The sequence below is a fragment of the Sorex fumeus genome, unplaced genomic scaffold, assembly GCF_029834395.1.
Source record: "Sorex fumeus unplaced genomic scaffold, SorFum_2.1 ptg000126l, whole genome shotgun sequence".
NCBI classification, from domain to species: domain Eukaryota; kingdom Metazoa; phylum Chordata; class Mammalia; order Eulipotyphla; family Soricidae; genus Sorex; species Sorex fumeus.
This window is the reverse complement of record NW_026606183.1, coordinates 6397412-6414537: the sequence shown is the minus strand read 5'-3', so window position 1 is coordinate 6414537 and position 17126 is coordinate 6397412. Positions and strand designations below refer to the sequence as shown.

At 48.5% G+C, this 17126-nt stretch overlaps 1 protein-coding gene and 1 long non-coding RNA gene across 4 annotated transcripts in view; one reads left to right on the top strand and one right to left on the bottom strand.

Moving 5' to 3' along the window:
* The window catches only part of LOC130044965 (uncharacterized), a 30262-nt gene extending 17840 nt beyond the window's left edge, over nt 1-12422 (top strand). For both annotated transcript variants that reach the window (XR_008795507.1, XR_008795506.1), the window contains 4 exons: nt 5290-5405; nt 5778-5837; nt 10512-10741; nt 11850-12422. This is a non-coding gene — a long non-coding RNA (uncharacterized LOC130044965). The remainder of the gene's footprint in view (nt 1-5289; nt 5406-5777; nt 5838-10511; nt 10742-11849) is intronic.
* On the bottom strand, nt 491-17068 carry ZNF668 (zinc finger protein 668). 2 transcript variants are annotated; one of them, XM_056137631.1, is made up of 3 exons: nt 16972-17068; nt 2322-2990; nt 491-1868 (listed from the first exon to the last, which is right to left on the bottom strand). In XM_056137631.1, exons 2-3 carry the CDS (start codon nt 2966-2968, stop codon nt 659-661), a joined length of 1857 nt encoding a protein of 618 aa, XP_055993606.1. In that variant the 5' UTR covers nt 2969-2990; nt 16972-17068; the 3' UTR covers nt 491-658. The 2 variants fall into 2 exon arrangements, with proteins under 2 accessions (XP_055993606.1, XP_055993607.1); XM_056137632.1 differs by lacking the exon at nt 16972-17068 and having other exon boundaries at nt 2322-3072.
* Between the last annotated feature and the right edge of the window lie 58 nt (nt 17069-17126).

Here is a 17126-nt window from a genome sequence, read left to right as displayed (position 1 = left end):
TCTTTTTTTTGGGGGGGGGGGGGCACATCCAGTAGTTCTCCGGGCTTACTCCTGACTGCACTCTAGGATTACTCCTGGCAGTGCTCAGACGCCCTATGGGGTGCTGGGGATCTAAACTGGGTCAGCAAGTGTCTTATTTACCTCTTGTACTCTCTCACTCACCCAATTCTTCCAATTATTTTTGGTTTTGGACCATACTCACCTGGCGGTGCTCAAGGCTTACTCCTGGCTCTGCACTTGGGCATCACTTCTGGCAGGGCTCGGAGGACCATATTGGGATGCTGGTATTGAACCCAGTTGGTCGTACGCAAAGCACACACCCAACCCACTGCAATAACTCCCCGGCCCAGTCTTCTGGTCTTTATCAGTTTCAGCGTCTCTACTGAACCTCTAATGCCCAAACTCCCAGTCCCACAACCCCAACCAGAACACAGAAGACAACTCAGTACAGAAGCAAATACTTTAATTAGTCTGCTCAAAGGAACCAGGTTTCTCAACAGCTGCTCCCAGCATCCCGTCCTCAGCTCTCACACTGGGCAAGGGGGGGCTACTGCCGAGGGAGGGGGGCGGACACCTAGAGTCTAGAATGCACTGGGGGCGAGAGGAGGTTCGGGAAGACCCTGTGGGGGCCGAGCTCTGGGAGTGTGGTGGAAGGACTTCAGGCTGGTCCCTCTTCAGACATTTCCAGCAGAGCTACGAGTGGCTCGAGGGGTGTGGGGGTCTCCACGGGCACAGGGTGGGTGCGTTCATGCTTGCGCAGGTCGCTGGCACTAAAGAAAGCCTTGGGGCAGTGGGGGCAGGGGTAGGGGCGCACGGTGCTGTGCGTGCGGCTGTGCTTGCGCAGCCCTGCGCGGTCGGAGAAGCTCTTGCCGCACTCGGTGCAGGGGAAGGGCCGCAGCTCCGGGTGGGAGCGCTCGTGCCGCCGCCGCAGCGTCTGCGTGGCGAACGTCTCCTTGCACTCGCGGCACGCGAACTGGGGGGGCTTCTCGTCGACCTCCTCCCCGACCACCTCGCTGGTCTCCCCCAGGGGACCCGGGGCCTCTTCCACCTCAGCCTCCGGGCACTCCACTTGCTCCAGCGTCATGCCCACCACTTGCCACTGGGTGGTCATTAGACCTGATTCAGTGGACAGTCCGAGCAGCCCTGCCTGCGGGTCCCCGAGCCCATCGGCCGAGGCCGGGGCCACCGAACCCTCACCGGCCACGCTGACCGGCAGCGCCAGCCCCACCACCAGCTCCTGCTGGGGGGGCGCCACGGCGGCCTCGCTGGTGCGGTGGGTCCGCTCGTGCTTGCGCAGGCTGGACGACACCACGAAGGACTTCCCGCAGGCGCTGCAGTGGAACGGGCGCTCGCCCGAGTGCACGCGGCTGTGCTTGGTGAGGCTGGCGCGCTCGGCAAAGGCCCGCCCGCACTCCTCGCAGCGGAAGGGCCGCTGGCCGGAGTGCACCAGCGCGTGCCGCTTGAGGTCCCAGGACGCCACGAAGGTTTTGTCGCACTCGGGGCACTTGAAGGGCCGGTCCCCCGTGTGGACCCGCCGGTGCATGGCCAGGTCGGCCGGCTGCCGGAAGTCCTTGCCGCACTTCTCACAGCGGTACGGCTTCACGCCCTCGTGAGCTCGCTGGTGGCGCCGGAAGCTCGACGGGTCGGAGAACATGCGGCCGCAGCGCGGGCACAGGAAGGGCTTCTCGCCCGAGTGCGTGCGCTCGTGGCTCTGGAAGGAGCTGAGCTGCGTGAAGCCCTTGCCGCAGGACGGGCAGCGGTAGGGCTTGTGCGCCGCGTGGATGCGCTGGTGGCAGGTGAGCGAGGAGGAGCGGGAGAAGCTCTTCCCGCACTCGGAGCAGAGGAAGGGCCGCTCGCCTGTATGGGACCTGTGGGAGGGTGGAGAAGTCGGCATGAAGAGAACAGGCCCCTGACCTGAACACCCACCCACCTCCACCCATGCCTGTTTGGGGAGCTATTTAGGACCCCCTAGTCTCCCCGGGAGCCCTGAGAGCCATAGGGCAGTCCCAAGTGAGAAAGCTTCAGGCTTCATTTTTGACACCACGCACCAAGCCCACTCACACCTGGGCTGGGGCTCTCCTTGCCTCCTCCAGTCCTGTTCCCTTTCTGCTATCTTGAGATGGAAACCAACCCCCACGACCCCCATCAATTTCCCAGCCCAGCACTGAGCCACCACGACCAAGAACCCCAGCATCTCCGCTATGGCTCCGCCCACTCGCCGGTCCTTTGACACCCAGGCCCAAGTCCCATTGGCCACTCAAGGGGGCCTCTTGCTCCGCCGGCACCCCATTGGCCCGCTCCTCCCCGGGGCCCGCCCTCACCGCTCGTGGTTGCGTAGATCCTTGAGCTCTGCGTAAGCCTTGCCGCAGCGCTCGCAGCCGTAAGGCCGCAGGCCGGCGTGCGTGCGCCGGTGCTTGCGGAACACCGACGGGTCTGCGAAGCTCTTGCCACAGTCGCCACAAGTGTAGGGCCGCTCACCCGTGTGGCCGCGCTGGTGGATCTTGAGCTTGGAGAGCGCGCCATAGGCTTTGGGGCAGTGGGAGCAGCGGAAGGGAAGCTCGCCGGCGTGAGAGGCCAAATGCACGCGCAGGCACACTGGCTGCATGAAGCGGCGGCCGCACTCGGGGCACGGGAAGGGCTTCTCGCCCGTGTGGCTGCGCCCGTGACTGCGCAACTCGGGAGCAGTTTTGTAGGCCTTGGGGCACAGGGGGCACGCATAGGGCCGGGGCTTGGCCGCAGCATCTGACGCCTTGTCCCCACTGGCCTCCTCCGCTTTGGACTCTGTCTCTGGCTTCAGCGACTCTTCGGTTGCCTGCTCTGCAGAATCTGCGGGCGCATGGGTGGCAGCATGTCGTGCTGCCCTGGGCGCATTTGGAAAGGTCTTGGTGCAGGAGAGGCACTTGTATCTTCGGCCGGAACGCTTGTAGCCGGGAGCTGGGGCTCTGGCCTCTGCGGACTCCACCTCCATGGTGCCACCGGGCAGGACTTCTCTGCGAGAGACACAAAATTACAGTTGCAATTAGAGGGAAACCAGGTCTCTTCTCCCCAAAGCCTCCAGGATGCGGGTGTGGGGTGGGGGTGTGGGATTCCTCTCATCTGCTTTTCCCATCCAGATGCCAGTTCCTTCCTAGGCATTGGGACTCTTAACACTATGGGTCAGGTTTGAAGGGTCCTCTCTGGCCTGTTCCTTGATGAAAGGAGCTGGACCACGCAACCTCAGAAAGGCTAAGACAGGGAGCCAGGGTCATGACTGTGTCCACCTGTGCCTCCCCTCACCCCTACTGGCCTCTGGCTTTTCTAAAACCTGTGAGGAGTGATAGCACAGAGGATAGGGCATTTGCCTTGCACGAGGCCAACCTGGTTGGCCCAGGTTCGATTCCTCCACCCCTTTCGAAGAGCCTGGCAAGCTTGGCAAGCTCCCCGTGATGTATTCGATATGCCAAACACAGTAACAAGTCTCACAATGGAGACGTTACTGGGCCTGCTGAGCAAATCGATGAGCAACAGGAGGACAGTGCTACAGTGGTACTGCTGATGGCCCAGGCTCCATATCTCATCATATTCCTCCTTCAGACCCAGATGTGGGGCCAGAAGAGGGGGCACCACTAAGCTCACTAGCGGCTGGCAATTCTCTCTCGAAGCGCATGTATTTGCCTCTGCTGCCTGGTGAGCTCAAGTGTTCACAAAGAAGCCTGGCCTAGTGCAGCTGTAAGGGACCCCACCCAAGAGAGGAATCCGGGTCCACCCTCTGGAACTGCTGGGCTCCTGGCTGGGGTAATTCTGGTAATGAGGAGCTCAATTAGCCTTTAGCAGCTTCTGCCATTGCCAGCACTCACTCCGGATGGGGGGTGGAGGGTGGCTCAGGGTAGTGCTGACCTTGCCTTGTATATGGGAGGCCCTGGATTCAATTCTTCACACTACAGAGAGAAAGAGAGAGAGATGCAGCTTCTTTTAGACTGCTGTTGTATCTGCTCTGAGCTGGCTTCTTGGGACACCTGCTCTAGCTCAGGCTCTTTCTCTGTCCATTCAGAACCCAAATATACCCTCTCCCCAGCTGTTCCTGGAGATCATGGTTGGGAGGAAATAGGATTAATGGCTGTAGTTAGTTTAACACCAGCTCATCCTCCCTGGGGATGAAGGGAAGAGGATTATGGCAGATCCACTTAAGGAGAGCTCAGTAGCTGCTGCTGGGGCTGGGGGTGGGTGGGGGTGGGGGAAGATAGTGCCACAGGGGGAGCCAGGTGTGCAGAGAAACTAGGCAGGGAGGCCTGTGTTCCTAGCCTGTTCCCTTATCTACTTATCTCAGGGATTGGTGGCATCTATGCTATGACCAGAGATACTTGAAGCCCTAGGGGTGAGGAGCAAGGGTGACCACTGTAGTCAGCACGCTTTTCTTGTGGTCCTGCCTTTGTACCCCAGTATACACGGTCTCACAGGCAGCCAGAATCGTCTCCCTCACGTTCCCGTGCTCAGGAGCCTTCCATGACATCCACTGCACCAGACAAGTCCTTCCTGGTTGTCAGTTTGTTGGGGCTGGACTGAGTTGTCCAGGTGAGCCCTTGTAGACTGCACCGCACAACGGGCAGGAACATAGGGACCCATGAAAATGGACAAGATTTCTCGTGCGTCCTGACTAGTTTGGATGAGGCTGAACATTTTTCCCCTTCAAACTGCCTTCAATAATTTAATTCAAAATTAAATAATTAAAATAATTCAAAATTACAATAATTTCAGTATATTGTAAGGGGCAGTTTTTCTTTCTCACAAGAAGCCTGGATGGTCTTTGACATGCAGATCTCAGGTGCTAGCCAAGCCTGATCTTTGGGATGTAGATTCCAGGCTCCCGTCAGACTAGTCTTTTTTTTTTTTTTTTTTTTTTTTTTTGCTTTTTGGGTCACACCTGGCAATGCACAGGGGTTACTCCCAGCTCTGCACTCAGGAATCACCCCGGCGGTGCTTAGGGGACCATATGGGATGCTGGGAATTGAACACAGGTGGGCCGCGTGCAAGGCAAGTGCCCTACCCACTGTGCTATCACTCCAGCCCCAAGCCAGACTAGTCTTTGGGATGAAAATCCAAATACTTATAGCCCAAGAAAGGTTTCGATTTAGGTTTTGGTTTTGTATCTTTCTGGAGGCCAAAATTACTGGCCTACTGACTCAAGGAAACAATGTTTTCCTGTCTCAGTGTTCTTTCTGTAACTCCTTTTGATGACATCAATGTATTGCACCCTTTAGAGGTACCATGATCAATGAAAGGAGATTTCGAGACTTTCTACCTTTGTCACAGGTCTGAGAGAACCTGGGCCCTCCATGACATAAATTTCTTTCACGTTCCTTGTCTCAGTGCCTCCGACTGAACAAACATTTATGCAACATCTGGCGCCCAAGCATGTATGCCCAAAGGTAAGGACCGGTATGGAAGAAACCAAGAGGGAAAACGTTGCACCGAGCTTGCATAGCCTCTCGGCAGATCGGAGAAAAAAGGGACGATGGGCAATTCCGTAATGTCGCCCAGGGAAGTTGATTTTGATATCTTGAACTGACAACAGCAGCTGGTCTACCTTTGAAAGGAACAAGTAGTGCGAGCCCTCCTTGAGAGGGTACATAAGTATTGTTATTAGTTTGAGCCCAGAAATAGAGATCAGTTCGATTTAGAACTGTGGAAAAGGGTAGGAAAAGAATTGTTTCATGCCCATCAGAAAGGGGATTTGATCCCTGCAGAGGATACGCTGCATACGCTGCAATCACCACGGCCCTAATTCCTTTCCTTTCCAGTCTGAAGAGTCAGAAGAGGCTCCTCCGTATGAGCCTGGTCCTTTGTTCCCAGAGAGGATGGTGAGTATGAATGCAAAATGCATGGCCCGCTGGAGAGGTCACTGGTCGGGGAGTGTGGGAGACATCTCCACTGACCCCAGGACACCCCAGGAACAGGACACTGTTTGGTAGGACATCCTGGCCTGGGAGGAGTTAGCTGAACTCCAAGTTTTTAACTGGCCTAGTTAAAAACAAGAACTTTTGTGAAACAGTGCAGAGATAAAATTAGTTCTGGTGTTTTCTTATGCTGCTATTTATTTATTTTTCTTTTTGGGTCACACCAGGCGATGCACAGGGGTTACTCCTGGCTCTGCACTCAGGAATTGCTCCTGGCGGTGCTCAGGGGACCATATGGGACGCTGGGAATCGAACCTGGGTTGGCCGGGTGGAAGGCAAACACCCTACCTGCTGTGCTATCACTCCAGTCCCTTATGCTGCTATTTAAAAGTTTAGTGAATGCCAATGGCTTTATTGTGTGTGTGTGTGTATCTGAAAGCATGTTTGTAGTGTCAAATTGTTAAAGTGTCCAGGTCTGGTGTGAAGATTTTATGATTTAAGGTAATTAAGAACTTTTTGAAGTCAAAGTAAAAGATGGCCAACATTTCACCACCTTAGGTTTTCAGTAACTGTAATAATTTGTTTTGCCGGTTTTATAGTAACAAAAGCGCTTTTTTCACCCAATCTTAAGCAGGAGATAGGCTAGTTAGATTGAGAAACAGGGAACAATCTCATCGGCAACAGGAAATTTTACCCTGGGGACTGCCCTCCCTCTCTTAGTCTCTCAGTTTATTCCCTACCATTTTTGTAGTGTCAGATTGATCAATCAAATATATATCTATGAACTTGTACATGTGATGTTTGTTGTTCTGTCTGTCTGTTTGTCTTAAGTACTCAAATGTTAGAGTAAGGCTAAAATCAGAAGTAGAATCCTTAATTAAACCTGGGCAAGAAGTCCCATCACAGAGGTCAGTGATATGCAATCCAGCAATTTAAAAAGTTTAGGCGTTTTTGGAACTTGTTAGATAGTGGTTTAAACAAAGATTACTAATCAGAATGTGGTGCCTACAGAGAAATTGAAATTCTCAATCTAAAATCTCTTTTTGGAGAAACATTAATGGTTATTAACAGTTGAAATTCTTTTTAACTTAAGAATCTGTTCTATCTAGGAAGAGCTGCGTAACTAGAGCCTGGAACTAAAGTGAAATAAGAGTTCAGGGAATCTAAGGCTTTATTTTACAAGTCTCAGACAATTTTATTTTATTTTACTTTTTTTTTCTTTTTGGGTCACACCCGGCAATGCACAGGGGTTACTCTTGGCTCTGCACTCAGGAGTTACTCCTGGCGGTGCTCAGGGGACCATATGGGATGCTGGGAATCGAACCTGGATTGGCCGTGTACAAGGCAAACGCCCTACCCGCTGTGCTATCTCTCCAGCCCCCAAGCCTCAGCCAATTTTAATGAAGAATTTAGGCTGTTTTACAAACAAAAGCCATCAAAATAAACCAAGAAAGTTTTCTTGCTTCCATAAACATTGGCAGTTCAAGTGTTTTCAGCATGTTTGTATTGTGGAATTGTTAAAGTATTTGGCGTAGGAAGTTCATAATTTGAAAGAACTAAGGTATAAGAACTATTGAAATTAAGCCAAAAGAGGTTTTCCTCATGCTTCGTAAAAATTGGTTCCAAGTTCTTCTTATGCTGCTATGTAAAAATAAATATGTATTTATTTGTTTGCATCTGCACTGCTTTGATTGTTAAAATGAGAGTTGAAATAATTGTGGGATCTAAAAACAGGTTCAAAAAGTACTGGTTTGGTTGAAAACATGAGTTTCTAGAGTTATAAAATTGGTTGCAAAACTTATCATACCAGTGTCTTATTTGATCTGAGGTTTTGGTAACTAAAATTTCTGGAGCTAATTAGCAATATTCTTATGATGGGTTGATCTCAGATATCAGACTGACAGCCTAAAGTGGCTGAAAACTGCCCTTTTTGGGCTTTGGTGATCTTGCAGGGGAAGAGAGGAAGTTGCCTCCTCCCATCTTTTTTTCCTTTTCTCCCTCCGCCCTTTCTCAGCCTTCTGATTTCAGTTTTTAAGTTAGGAAGTTAATATCTAAAGTGTTAAAAGTTTTGAATGGCTTTCAAATTGAGTATGTCCAGAAAACAAAATATGTATTTGTGATAAAAAGAAATTTAAGGTTTAAAGTATTCTGGCAGAAGATTTTTATTTTAAGAATTATCAAAAGAAATAAGAGATAAAGCAAGAAATTGGAAGGAATATTTAGCTTTCATACTAAGATAGATATCAACAATCTAAAACTTTGCTCCCTTTTTTCATCTTATGTGATTTTCAAGAATTATTTAAAATACAGGCTTGAACTACATATATGACCATTTGAGTTGCATACTGGAGAGAAAATTAAAAACTTAGGTTAAAGTTGTTTAATAAAATGCAAGGTGCAGTCCACTGGAAGTGATGAGGTGGGCAAAGATTGAAAGAACGTGTAGGTGGATGAAATATGTGAATCTTGTGAGCATTTTAACCCTCTTTTATTCGTGTTCTACAGTTTGGAATTCTATATCATAAGATCTTTATGAGCATTGCAAACCTTTTGAAAATATACAGGACTAGGGTTGGAGCAGTAGCACACACAGGGGGTAGGACGTTTGCCTTGCACGCAGCCGAACTGGGTTCGATTCCCAGCATCCCATATGTTCCCCTGAGCACTGCCAAGGGTAATTCCTGAGTGCAGAGAGAGCTAGGAGTAACCCCTGTGCATCGCCGGATGTGACCCCAAAGAGCAAAAAATAAATAAATAAATAAAGGACGTGAAAATATATAGGACTAATGTAATGCTTTTGAAGGAGTACTACAGGGTATAGCTTGGTCATGGAAAATGAGAATGACTAACAATCTTCTTAAGAACTCTCTAGATTATATCTGTAGAGTTATTTTAGTATCTGGACTCCCATTGCAGTGCTCCTAGATAATTGGAAACCAACGTTTAGTTAGACATGATGTTGTTAAACTATATTCTGTCTCTGCAGAACTTAATGCTTCTGTTGATTTAACTAGGACCCATTGTAAACGGGTATTGATCGCATTTCCCAAAAAATTCGCTGCTCAAAAAACAGCTCTCCCAATAGTCTGGAAACAGATTCATCCAGTTTGGGTTGAGCAGTGGCCCTTGACAAAAGAAAAACTTGGCTTTGTTTTGAATTGGTTACAGAGCAGCCCGGGATGGGAGAAGCATGCTGAAAGTAGACTATAGACCAAACATGATTGCCACTCAATGCCTCTTTTGCAAACCACAACACCCAGGAGGAGAGAGAGAGAGAGAACAAAAGGGAATGCCCTGCCACAGAGGCAGGGTGGGATGGGGGGTGGGGGGTGGGAGGGATACTGGGATCTGTGGTGGTGGGAAATGGGCACTGGTGGAGGGATGGGTATTTGATCATTGTATAATTAAAACCCAAGCACAAAAATTTGTAAGTCTACAACTATACCTCATGGTGTCTCACTCACAAAAATGAAAGAAAGAAAGAAAGAAAGAAAGAAACTTTAGTACATCTGAAAAAAAATTGTTCCATATATTGGAAGGTGATTCTTCTCTTTAGAGCACGAGGCAACTAAGCCTTGCAGCTGAATGTGAATTGGAATTAATTGAGGAAACTGTAAATAAGGCTCAGATAGATAGAATTGATTCTTTAGAAAATTTAAATCTGATAGTGTTGCGTACTTCACATTCTCCCACTGGAATTCTGGTACAAGGAACTAATATTGTGGAACGGAGATTTTTACGTAATAAGCCTATTAAAAATTGGCCGCTTATGTGTATAAAGTATCTCAAATAATTTTAAAGGGAAGAAAAATAACTAGACAATTAATAGGGAGTGATCCTGATGAAATTATTGTGTCATTGACCAATGAACAAATCCAAGCACTATGGGAACTTGATGAGGATTGGCAAATTGCTTGTACTGATTATCTGGGCAAAATTCATAACAGCTTTCCAAAGCAAAAGATGTGTCAATTTCTTAAATTTACTGTTTATGCTGATACGCAAAATGATAAAGTTTTACAAACTCCATGTAATTTGATTCAAAAGAATGAATTGTTTGCAATTATTTCTCTTACAAGATCACTGGATCAGTCAATCCACACTTACTCTCATTGTAGATGGGCTTCTGCCTTACCTACAGAAAAAGAGGATCTGTGATTACTCATTTGTTAGAAGCCTTTGCTGTTATGGGCATTCCTAAAACTATGAAAACTGATAATGCCCCTGCATATATTTCAGCAAAATTGCGTGCTTTTTTTCTCTGCTTATGGTATCAATCATATTACTAGGAATTCCCTATAACAGTACTGGACAAGTTATTATTGAAAGAGCAAATAGCTCACTTAAAGAAAATGTTGCTTAAACAAAAAGGGGGAATATATACGGATTCTCCCAAACAGCAGTTATCCAGAGCATTGTTTACTTTAAATTTGTTGAATTGCTCTAATAACGTAACACCTGCAGAAAAACATTGGGAAGTTCAAAATAGCTCAGAAGAAACAAGTTCTAATGCAAACAGAAATAACTCAGATAAAACTATTCAGAAATGTAAAGTCCTTTATAGGGACCCAGTCTCTGGAAATTGGATACTAGGCCAGGCAGAAAGATCGGGGTGAGATTTTGCTTTTATTTCCACAGACAAAGAACGTTTCTGGTGTCCCACCAAAAGGCTCAAACTTCTCCATGAATCTGATCAAGAAGAAATAGATGAAACAGCTATGAAAAATTTCAGATGAAAAAACTTTTGGATTAATGATCTGAATCTGGACCAGAATGCACTCCCTCAGGCTAGATGCCTTCCAATAACACTGCAAGAGGTGACTCCAAGATAGGCAGAAGTTAGGGCCCTGATGAACCGAGCTGAGAAGGTAACAACACTAACACAAAGAAAACTCCTGAAGCTTTCTTTTTAGTTATCGTATCTCTAATGAAACAATAAGTAAGTGCCTCTACTCAAAATCTAACCTATTGGGCTTATCTTGCTAATTTACCTTTAGTAAGGAGTGCGTCCTAATAGGACGAAGTGATACTTATTTAAAATAAGGAAATCTGGGGCTGGAGCGATAGCACAGTGGGTAGGGCGTTTGCCTTGCACGCGGCCAATCCGGGTTTGATTCCCAGCATCCCATATGGTCCCCTGAGCACCGCCAGGAGTGATTCCTGAGTGCATGAGGCAGGAGTAACCCCTGTACATTGCCGGGTGTGACCCAAAACAAAACAAAAACAAAATAAAATAAGGAAATCTTTTGGTTGCAAATATATCTATCTGAAAAGTATAGAAAATTTATATTATTAGATTTCTTGGAAAAATTGTAGAGAATTAGTTGTGAACTTTTATGTTAATGATTCTGTTGAAATTATAGATTGGAATCCTAAAAGTTATGTTATTTAAACAGACAAGAGGAATAGAAATAAGCCTGCTATGGCAATTTAAAGATGATCAGTATATGGATGCAGTATAGCACAGCGGGTAGGGCATTTGCCTTGCACGCAGCCAACATGGCCGACCCAAGTTCGATTCCTCCGCCCCTCTCGGAGAGCCCGGCAAGCTACCGAGAGTATTCGATATGCCAGACACAGTAACAACAAAGTCTCCAATGGAGATGTTACTGGGCCCGCTCGAGCAAATCGATGATCAACGGGAGGGTCTTTACCTTTACCTTTACCTATCGTATGACTCCACTTATTGGAATGAGGGGTTTTCCTTTCCTACATCATTTTAATTTGGATTTTTAAAGCGAATTTACTTATGGAAAATTGGCCTTGCTCTGTATGAATCAGCCTTTTGGCAGGGAGGCCAAATTAAGAATGATACTATTGATCTGATGTATTTCAACAGAAATTTAATCCTTTCTTTTTAGCTTGTGTGCCTTTTCCTTATGTGATATGAAGGAATGATTTCCTGTAGACAGTGTTCCATGTATACTTGTATTTACCCATCTGTGAGACTCCTTGAAGAAGTTTTTATTTTTCCAGAGCCTGAGTAGATGTTTGAATGCTGGTGCCTTTTCATCGACCATGGAAGGAGAATTCAACGACTGGAGTGCGTTGTCAACTGATCATCTATCTCCTTCGATGGATCAAGAGATTCCTTGGCCTGCTCAATCGCTGCTATCATGGGGATCATTGCAGTGACAATAACAACTGCCATGGCAGACTTAGCTCTAAAGCAAAGAACGTAGACTGTGGAATTCCTCCAGAAATGGCGTGAGACCTTTGGGAAATTATGGACTACTCAAGGACAAATTGACTCCAAACTGCAGTGTGAATTGGCTGATGTGCCTAGAAATGTTACTTTGCTTGGTGAGTATTTAGCTAGTCTCCGCTGTCAGATGTCTTTAAAATGGGATTGGAATACTGCTTTACTCTGTATAACACTTATGCTATATAATGTGACTGAGTTCTCATGGAATAAGGTTAAAAAACATCTCAATGCATAAGGAAATAATAGCTAGAATACTGGATTTGTAAATTCATGGTACCATTTCACTCAGGAAGCACTTCCTGTATTCTCCTCTTTTGTTACTAGCCCCAATATCACAAAACTGTTTCACCCAAAGCTTGGTTTCTTCATTTTTCCTACTACATTCTGCGACTGGAAAGTAAGTTAAAGGGCTTGAGGGCCCAACATTCTCTAGAGCTGAAATTCCTCCCTGGAATTCCAGGGATCCTTCACTATCCCTGGCTGAGGCACTTTCCTAGCGAGCCCTGGGCAGTAGACTGAGCAGATTCTCCTGAACAAAAGCAATTGCTTACATTTAGAGAAACTGCTAAATGACAGGGTACTCTAAGCTCTTCACATTCTCCAACAGAATGAGAACTTCTATTATCATTCTTTTCACAGGCAAGATAGTGTGGTCCAGAGAAACAAAATATCATTGTGGTAAAGGTCCCTCTCCAGTTCAGGCTCTTGCTTGCCTCACTCATGCCAATTCTGGTTCAAATGAATCCCCAGAACACCCTGAGCACCACCGGCGGTCACTCCTGAGCACAGAGCCAGGAATAGCTCCTAAGCATTGCTGAGTGTGGCCTCCGAACCCAGGAATAAAGCTCACAGTTTCTTTTTTTTTTTTTCCTTTTTGGGTCACACCCGGTGATGCACAGGGGTTACTCCTGGCTCATGAGCTCAGAAATTACTCCTGGCAGTGCTCGGGGGACCATGTGGGATACTGGGAATAGAACCTGAGTTGGCCTCATGCAAGGCAAACGCCCTACCCACTGTGCTATTGCTCCAGTCCCATCACGGTTTATTAAATCAAACTGATTGGCTTTGAGTCTTACTTCCCTCACTTCCTAGCCATGGCCCTGTACAACTAATTTGTGCCTTCAAACTTAGTTTTCTCATCTGAAAAATGGAGATAAAAAGTCTTTACCTCACACGGCTGGGTGAGGGTTGAATGAGATAATTGTTCTTTCTCAGAGGCACTTTGCTGTTTCTCTCACCACTGCCTGAGAATAATGGTCCTCATTTGACAGAATAAGTTGAGGTTCCGTGGCCACAGTCAGCACGGGACTGGAATCTAGGGGTATAGCTGATCTGAAGATGCCTGGGTCAGCCACAGTGACCACGGCCTGAGCTACGGCCACACCCCGGTCTCCTCATTCCTGCAACTCTGCCTGAGAAACTCGCCTCAAGGTTTCCTCTCGGAGGCAGCGGTCATTGGTTCTCCACTCTGGGCTTCTGTCTTCCTGCCTCTGAACCAGAAACCACGTGGCTGGAAGGGTAACCCCCTCCCCTAAGGCACTTTGGTAGAAGTGAGCGATATTTCTAGCAGGTATCAGCTCTGTGGAAAGTGGAGGGTGAGATAAGCAGGTCCTGATCCCAAATTCTACCTTTCTCGCTCCTCACCTTCCTGTTCAGGGAAGTCTACCCACTCTGTGAGTCACATTCTCCCCAGTGGGGTCCATGTACTAGTGTCAGAAGCACTACTACCCAAGTAGAGTCGGGACTTACCTCGGACGGTGTTCAGGGAACCAAACAGGGTGAGAGCAGCCAAGCCAGGCTATCCCCTCACCCACTGTACTATCTCTCAGGCCGCCAACTATCTTTGGGGTTTGGTTTGTTTGCAAATTTGTTTTGTTTTTGTTTTTGGCTCCACCAGGCAATGCTCAGGGACTACTCCAGGCAGGGTTCGGGGGGCATATGGGATGCCAGGGATTGAACCCAAGTCAGCTGCATGCAAGACCGTCTTCATGACAGCCCCCTGATAACGCTAGCTAATAACTATTCCACCTTTAACTTCCCTAGGCTGATGATCTATTCTTTCCTTTGTCACCCAGCAGTACCTGGAGGTCAGAGAAGCAGGGATCAAGCCTACGGCCTCACAAATACAGGTCCTCACTTGAGTCACTTCAACAATCCTTGAAATACTTTTTAAAAACATATATTTATTTTGATTTTGGGGTCACACTCAGCTGTGCTCAGAGGTTAATCCTGGCTCTGCACTCAGGAATTACTCCTGGTGGGTGCTTGGGGGACCATATGGGATGCAGGGAATTGAGCCCAGGTCAGCGAAGCAAGTGCCCTATCTCTCCTGCCCCTTGAAATATTTTTGTGTACTACCCGAACTAAGCCAAAAAGTTTGTTGTCAGCCAGATAGATGAATGTAGGCTGAAAGACCACGTGAGGATAGAATACGATGAAAGCTCTGTCATCTTGCAGCCAGAAAGAGAGCCTCGCTAGGAACTAAACAGGTCAGCATTGCTGGAGCAATAGGACAGCGGGTAGTACGTTTGCCTTGCATGCGGCTGAACCGGGTTTGATTCCCAGCATTCTATATGGTCCTCCAAGCATTTCTAGGAGTAATTCCTGAGTACAGAGCCAGGAGTAACCCTTGAGCAAAAAAAAAAAAAAAAAAAAGGTCAGCATCTTGCTTTTGCCCTTCCCAACCTACAGAACACTGAGAAATACATTTGTTGCTTCAGCCACCCAGCCTGGGGTTTACTGTTGTTGGTATAAACAATATTATTTTCCTCATTTTCAGACAAGGATAGTGAAGCACACAGAAGGAAAACAACTGGTGGTGATCACAACTGGTGATGCTGCTCAAACTCTTGGTCCCTTGATTACTGCTTTGCGAACACAACTGGTTAACTCAATCTCTGGTATAAGCTGAAGAGCCACAAGCTTTTTTAAATTCTGTATTCTTTTTTTTTTTAATTCGCTTTTTGGGTCACACCCAGTTGATGCTCAGGGGTTACTCCTGGCTCTGCACTCAGGAATCACTCTTGGCGGTGCTTGGGGGACCATGTGGGATGCTGGGAATCGAACCTGGGTCGGCCGCGTGCAAGGCAAATGCCCTACCCGCTATGCTATTGCTCCAGCCCCTAAATTCTGTATTCATTACAACAAGAATGGTGCTTGATGCCCCCAAACAAATGAATCAACATTTGCCACAGTATTCTAGTCCAGGCCTAGACTTCTGTTTTCTCCACAGTAAGAGTTAATGAGAATGCTGGTAAATAACTCCTAACTAAATTTCTTTGCCTTTCAAGTCAGAAGGTTCAACTACTGCTCCCATCCCATACTGTGGGTTCAAAGTGAGGGACCAAAACTGTCTTTACTTCACCTCTATTTTAGAAGAGCGATGAAGTTTTAACAGGCTGTAATGTCAGAGGGTTAACCTAAGAGATGAGGTGGAAAAGGAGACATTTCCTACCCACTCCCCTGTCTTTGGAGCAACAGAACTCAGGGCTTCACAACTGTGAGGGTATTTGCTCTACTCACTCTTCTAATTTCTTTTCTTGCTTGTTTTTGGCCCACACCTGGCCATTGCTGAGGGCTTACTCCTGGCTTTGCTCTCAAGGATCACTCCTGGTGATTTGGGGAACCTTACAGGGTGCTGCGGATTGAACCTGGGCCAGCTGCATGGAAGGCAAGCACCCACCCACTGTACGATCTCTCCAGCCCTCCACTCTTAATTTCTAAACAAGTAGTCCCAATAGGCCAGGAGAGATCTGAGAGATGGTGTATTGGTAAATGAGAAGCATGCAGAGGTGAAAGTTCATCTCCAGGGGCTGAAGAGATAGTACAGGGGCCAGGATGCTTGCAATGTACATGGCCCACCTGGCTTTGATCCCCAGCATAGACTATGGTCCTTTAAGCACTACTGGGAGTGAGCACTGAGCCAGGAGTAAGCCTGAGTACAGCCCGTATAACCCCCCCCCCACACACACACACACACAATAAATAAAACCCTAATCATCTCTAAGAACTCCAATCTGGTCAGTTTATTAACTAACCCCAACCCACTTTTCCACCTTCAGCTCCAGGCGCAATCCTTTCTTGACCTCTCCCAATAAAAATTCTTGCATCCTTCCCCACTGCTCTCAATACCTAAAAAGGAGTAGAGGAACGGGCCCCAGGTACTCTGGGCCTCAGTTTTTTCATCACTACAACAGGGAGGACTCAGGCATACGAGAAAACTTGACAACGTTTGGGCCTAAGAGCTGCGCAAGAGAAAGAGGGGGCTCAAGGGCCGCGGAAACCGTTTGTGGCTGGCTCCCTGCAACCATTTCCAGACGTACAGTGCCGCAGGGCAGGGCAGGGCAGGGCAGGGCACTGGGATGACTCGATTCGGTATAAGCCCTGGAAAAAATGTGGCCTCAGAGAAGGTGGCAAGAAGGAGCGAACGAAAGATGACAGGCCGAACAAATGAATGGACCGAGGGCGGGACGCTGGACAAAGGCCTGCAAAATGGCGTTCTCTAGGACCGCGGGAGGGGCCGTCAGAACCTCAGTCCGGGAGGGGGTTCTGCCGGAGCCGCGGACCTCGCTAGGCGAGCCGCGCGCCTGGGACAAAAGCCCGCAACATGGCGGGCTCTAGGACCCCCGGGCCCGCACCGCGCCAGGCGGGCAACCCCGCCGCCAGAGCCCAAGCGTCGGCAGCAGCGGGCCCGCGGGGACAGCCGGCGGGTTCTAGGACCCGCTGGGCCCGGAGCCCGCCCGCGCTCTCCCGGGGCCGTACTCCGCCTGCCCCGCCCGCGCGGGGCCAACCCCATCCGCCCTCAGCCCTCACAGAGAAACTGAGGACGGTTCGGATTGCTTCCACGCTGGGTTTGCTCGGGGGTGCCCGCGGCTCCCTGCGGGCGTTTCCTACCTGAATGGACTGGGGCCGGCTCCGTGGAATCAGAGGCAGCTCCTCTAGCCGACAGAGCCCGTGACACTGGCAGGCGCTAGGACCCAGCAGGGGTGGGGGGGTGGGGTGTGACTGAGTGGGAGGGCGGGGGGCGGGGCCAGCGAACGGAAGTGGAC

What these genes read in the sequence shown, in the direction of transcription:
- ZNF668 (XM_056137631.1), bottom strand. Translation starts at nt 2,968, where the DNA reads ATGGAGGTGGAGTCCGCAGAGGCCAGAGCCCCAGCTCCCGGCTACAAG. An exon ending in GATCTACGCAACCACGAGCG is followed by an intron (nt 1,869 to 2,321) that starts GTGAGGGCGGGC and finishes ACCCTCCCACAG; the next exon opens with GTCCCATACAGGCGAGCGGC.